This window comes from Lathyrus oleraceus, chromosome 3 (genome assembly GCF_024323335.1).
Source record: "Lathyrus oleraceus cultivar Zhongwan6 chromosome 3, CAAS_Psat_ZW6_1.0, whole genome shotgun sequence".
Lineage (NCBI taxonomy): Eukaryota > Viridiplantae > Streptophyta > Magnoliopsida > Fabales > Fabaceae > Lathyrus > Lathyrus oleraceus.
The window spans coordinates 309,125,807-309,131,545 of record NC_066581.1 but is presented as its reverse complement, the minus strand read 5'-3'; the positions used below and the strand labels follow the sequence as shown (position 1 = coordinate 309,131,545).

Genomic DNA, 5,739 nt, shown 5'->3' with positions numbered 1-5,739 from the left:
CCAAATCGGAGGACGCTTTCCAGGATCGCGTTCCAAAGAATTTTCAAAACCATGATGCTTTTCAATTGTTGGATTCTCGAGAACTTTTTCAGATTCGGATGTCGGGATTATAATTTCTTCATCTCTCTCTTCTCTTTCAATTTCACATGCCTTCCTTTTGAAAAAAAAATCAATTTTCCTATTATTCATCTTTACTCTTCCTATAATATCATATCAGATCCAAAAATCAATTTAGAGAACATAAAAGTTAAAAGAGAAAAAAATTAGTAAACTTAATTAATCAACTTTAATCCGTTTTCAAATACCGGTAACTTCACTATTAGAAATTAGCAGCAACAATGATTAAATAAACCTTATTACAGTGTATAACTATATTTGTAAATTACAGTGTTATGAATTGACTTAATAAACCTCATATAGATTATTTTAACACATCAAGAAAGAAGAACCCTAAAAATCTCAAAAACACAAATCAAGCAATCACTATAATTTGTTACTTTTTATAAAAGAAGAATGAATAAAAAAATTTAACTGTTAGATGCCGATCACTTTAATCTGTTCGGATTTCGGTGCCGGTAGCAAACCCATATGAGAAAGAAACGAAAGGTAGGGGTTTTTTACCTTATCTGTATTTTAACCTAATTTTGAATGAAAAATAAAAATTAATTTTAATTTAAAATAAGGATGTTTTAGTAATTTAATATATATGAATTAAAAATAAATAAAAAGTTGAGGGGTGGTCGTGACCTTCCCACGTCCCCCTCAGTTCCGCCACTGTTCATCGTCATCGTTGTCATCATAATTATCATCATCATCGATTAAAATAATGATGATGATGACTCCGAATTAGTCAATAAATGTTTTTCAAAACAAATTAGAAGAGAAGAAACCATTGCTTTGAATAACTTGGGGCATTGAACCAAATTCTATATGTTAAATAGCGATATATGAATTATAATATGCATGCAATTTGAAAAACAGTGGATCGTCTAAGTTGATTTTCAAGAATAATTTAATTTTTCAGATTATTATTTTCTAAATCAATTTGAATTATTGTATATTTTAATTGAGGGGTAAGGACAAACAAGTAATCGACATATTGGTTTACTTATTCTTAATCCATCTTGTATGATATTGGTTTTACGCTATAAAGACGAAATGATTTTATTTTGTTTAGTATTCACCCTAGAAATATTTAGACATTCATCATGTAATTGCAAACCATTTTTTAATTTTTCATAGGATGATTTCTCACTACTAACCTCTTTATTTTTATTATTGGAATGATGTGAAGCCATAAATGAAAGATGAGCATGTTCTTCATTTTTAAATTTGAAGATGAACTTACTTCTCTATCCTCCCATGAAATATATGCCTTCTTTGAACTCATGTCCTTATTTCTTTTGAAACCATTTTTTTTAGAGGGATGACCAATTTATTTGATATGTTATGGCTTTCCACGTTCAAAGCAAGTGAAATTTTGATTTGAGATTTATGTTTCATTCTTCTTCACAAATCTCTTTTCTTGACCAAATTTCATTGCCTTGTTTCTTCTTAAGAATTTTCCAAACTTCTTGACTAGTAGAGTCATATTGTCATCTTCTTCTGAATTATCATCTTATAAATTCACATTTGAATCAGCCTTCAAGCAAACAAAAATTTGTTTCTTCTCAAGTTCTTCATGTAGTTCCAACTGATTAAGTTCTAACTCATGTCCTTGTACCTTTACAAATAGTGTTGTCAATATTATCTTTGACAAAATTTTCATTTCTGAAATGATTGTCAGCTTTTATTTCCATGCCCTTGTTAGTGATCTAAGAATCTTTAAATTATAGTAAAAAAATGTCAAAAACAATTAAATGATTTGTTAAGTGGGTGAATCTTTCCGCTAAATCTAGAATTTTCTCTCCTGGTAACATTCTAAACACTTTGTATTCTTAAGAAAAGGGTGTTTAATCTAGACCTTTTAACTTCTTGCATTCCCTTCTGAGTTGTAAACATTATACAACTTGATCTAGGAACAATTTAACCAACTCTCGCTTTGATGTCAATTATAAACATTATACAACAACATATTTCTTCATCCATATGGGAAACTCTATATGTATGCGCCCAGATGAATCTTCTATATCTAGAGAGTGGTTCTCTAAGAATATGCTGAAATAAATCACACGATTCATAAGTAAATATCTATTATGATATGCATCAATAATTTGATTGAATATATTATGATGCACACTTACTCAAGATATGGTTTAACCTCATCACAATTTATCAAGACATGCACATGTGAAGACTTCCATTCCTTATCAGATAGAAAATATTTTCGTGACTTCCCACTTGGTCGACCGCCACTTTGTAGAATGGACATTGTAGGTAGAATGTCATCATTGTCTAAATGAGGTTTGTTACTAAGATTTATGGTTGGCAACAAACGGAAAGAGTTGAAATAATGAGAGCAAAAGTAATTTGTCTCGCGATGTATATAATCACTGCATATGGAACCTTCAACTCTAGCCTTATTTGTCACTGCCCTCTTTGAGACTCCCATAAATCTGCACATTCAATCATCCCACGTTTATTAATTTATGATAAACATGCAATAACTTAATAAAATCAACCACAACAATTACCTTTCGAATGGATACATCCATCGGTACTGTACTGGACCACCTAGAATTGCTTCTTTGGCAAGATGGATTGGAAGATGCTCCATTGAGTCAAAGAAACCTGGTGGAAAAATCCTTTCCAACTTGCATATGATAATTGGAATATTCTCATCCAACTTAATTAAGTCGTCCATCCTCAATGTATTGCAACAAAGATCTTTAAAGAATCGACTTAGCTCAGCTAATGGTTTCCAAACCAAATCTGGCAATGAATGGAATGCAATTGGGAGTAAACATTCCATGAAAACATGACAATCATGGCTCTTCATCCCATGCACCGTACCCTTTTCTACATTGGCACACCTACTGAGGTTTGAAGCATAGCCATCTGGCATTCTCAATTCCTTAAGCCATTTATAAACCAACTTGGCTTCAGATTTGGTTAGAGTGTAACTAGCCTTTGGTTTACCATTCTTTCCGTTTTCTAAGGGTTGGAGCTCCAAGTCCCCGCGAAAGCATAATTTAGCCAAGTCTTCTCTTGCCTTTTCATTATCCTTTGTTTTGTCCTTAACATTCATGACAGTATTAAATATATTATCGAAGACGTTTTTTTCTATGTGCATCACATCGAGGTTATGCCTTAACAAGTTATCCTTCCAATATGGGAGATCCCAAAAAATACTTCGCTTTTTCCAATTGTGATCCACTCCATACCCTTCGAATTCTTTCCATTTCGCCTCCCATCCAATTTCAGTAACTTTTGGAAAATTACTTATTACCGCCCATATATCTTTCCCTGTGGAAATGGGAGGTGGCTCATTGGTCACAACCCTATTTTTTAGGAAACTTCTTTTACTCCTTCTGAAGGAGTGATTAGATGGCAAGAAACGACGATGACAGTCAAACCAGGAATTCTTATGGCCACTTTTCAAGGTGAAAGCATCAGTGTGTTCCATACAATGAGGGCATGCCAATTTACCTTGTGTTCCCCATCCAGATAACATACCATAGGCTGGAAAATCATTAATTGTCCACATCAAGCAGGCTTTCATGATGAAGTTTTGTTTTGTAGATATATCATAGGTCAATATTCCATTGGACCACAATCGATGTAGATCATCAATCAATGGTTGCAAGTAGACATCTATCTTTAATTTAGGGTTTTTAGGTCCGGGTATGAGGCATGCCAAAAACAAGTATGGTTTGGTCATGCACATTTCAGGGGGGAGATTATACGGAGTAACTATTATTAGCCAACATGAGTATGGAGAAGCAGACGCTTGAATGTAAGGAGTAAAACCATCTGAACACAGACCCAACCTTACATTTCTGGGTTCCCTAGAAAAGTCAGGATATACACTATCAAAATGTTTCCATGCTTTTCCATCTGACGGGTGGCGAAGGATGTTGGAACTATTTTTGTTCATGTGATGCCATCTCATTTCACTTGCCGACTCAGTTGATGCATACAATCTTTGTAATCTGGGAATGATTGGGAAGTAGAACATTCTCTTCACTGGGATATCTTTGTACTTTCCCATGCCAGTCTTGCGAGGAATGAACCTAGGAGCATTACAAAATTTGCACTCTGATAGATTGCTATCATCCTTGTAATATAACATACAACCATTCTTACAACAATCAATCTTCTCAACCTTTAGCCCTAACTTAGATACCAACTGTGTTGCTTGGTAATAGTTCTCGGGCAAGCATTTTTGAACTGGACATACACTTTTAAGCATTTGTGCAACAAAATCTAAACCTTTTTGTGGTACATGCCAATTAGACCTAATTTCAAGAAGTTGAGTAGATATTGATAATATTGATTGGGTAGCTCCCTCATAAATGGGCTTGTTGAAAGATATCAACTTGTCATAAAATCGTTTGGCATCTTCTTTGGGAAACTCATCCTCCATATATTCCTCAACTTCTATGTTATCATTCACGTGAGAGAATACTCCATAAGGCCTAAAAGCATCATACACCATCTGATTCATTGCCTCAATTTGGTCATCATGATGCACATGCTCACTACTATTTGAATCATTCCTTGTATTAACATTGAGCTCTACTTCTCCATGTTGAGTCCAAATCCAATAGTCTGGTTGAAATCCATCTCGATACAAGTGAAGTCTAACATTAGTTGGTGTTCTTATCTTGAGACACTTGCAATTTATACACGGACACCTTATCCCTCCCTCAGATTTACAAATAGGTTGTTTCAAAGCCCTCTTTACGAAGTCTTTAACCCCGCGAACATACTCTTCTTTCAATCCGTGTCTATTGGAATATACTCTATCGTACATCCAAGTACGATCCATTTTCTATAAGGCAAACAATTAACTCGTCAACCACTGAAAATTAAAACATATATTAGACAAAAATGAATGGCTGATAACTTCCTAATGGGTATTAGGAGAAAATCAGATAACTTCCTAATGGGTATTAGGAGAGAATAGAATACATGCATTCCAAGGGATTTTTATTTTATTTTCAGTGGTTCAAAAATTAAACATGACGAACATAGCAAATTTTAATACTATTGTACATTATTATTTCAGACCGTAAACAAAATTGCTGCACAGATTTATAAATCTATTAAACTGCTGTATATTTTAACAAATCCAATAAGCTATTGTACTCACTTCCTGAAATCTTAATTGTAGATGCATCAGTTGTCCGAGGCCCTATTAATGACACAGCTGAATATTGATCTCCACTGTATAAAGAGAAACAACTTAGATGATGTTAATAAATCCAATAAGCTATTGTACTCACTTCTCTATTTTGTTAAAGTTACTAGTGATATACTATTTCCACGTTAAGAAAATTTTGTGTAAACTTTAAGTTGTTCATCTGTTAAAAAATCACATTTGAAGCCATTTTATATACCGAAAAGGGGATAAAATCTTATGAACGAAAGTATAACCGGGACAGATTATGAATATTTATTTCATTTATGATATGAGTTGCAATCAACCTTATCTTGCTGATGCCAAGAAGAAAGTTGAGGAAATAAAATTTTATTGCAAGTTTTACATAACGTGGATGAATATTTTCTATTATCTTAGGCTTTCTATGTTGTTTATGACGTTTCTTACTAAGCTATCTAACATGGTAACATGCCTCA

The 5,739-nt window shown here is 33.5% G+C and overlaps 1 protein-coding gene across 1 annotated transcript; it reads right to left on the bottom strand.

The window, feature by feature from the left end:
- Nucleotides 1–1,618: 1,618 nt before the first annotated feature.
- LOC127131020 (uncharacterized) lies at nucleotides 1,619–4,930 on the bottom strand. The gene is made up of 4 exons (XM_051059964.1): nucleotides 2,634–4,930; nucleotides 2,244–2,555; nucleotides 2,067–2,157; nucleotides 1,619–1,723 (listed from the first exon to the last, which is right to left on the bottom strand). The coding sequence occupies exons 1-4, from the start codon at nucleotides 4,928–4,930 to the stop codon at nucleotides 1,619–1,621; spliced, it is 2,805 nt and encodes a 934-aa protein (XP_050915921.1).
- Nucleotides 4,931–5,739: the final 809 nt, after the last annotated feature.

Bases quoted from the DNA above. Each gene is read 5' to 3' on its own strand.
- LOC127131020 (XM_051059964.1), bottom strand. From the start codon at position 4,930: ATGGATCGTACTTGGATGTACGATAGAGTATATTCCAATAGACACGGA. The intron at 2,158-2,243 runs GTAAGTGTGCAT...GATTTATTTCAG, and splicing joins GAGGTTAAACCATATCTTGA to CATATTCTTAGAGAACCACT. The intron at 1,724-2,066 runs GTATAATGTTTA...CTATTTGTAAAG, and splicing joins GGATGAAGAAATATGTTGTT to GTACAAGGACATGAGTTAGA.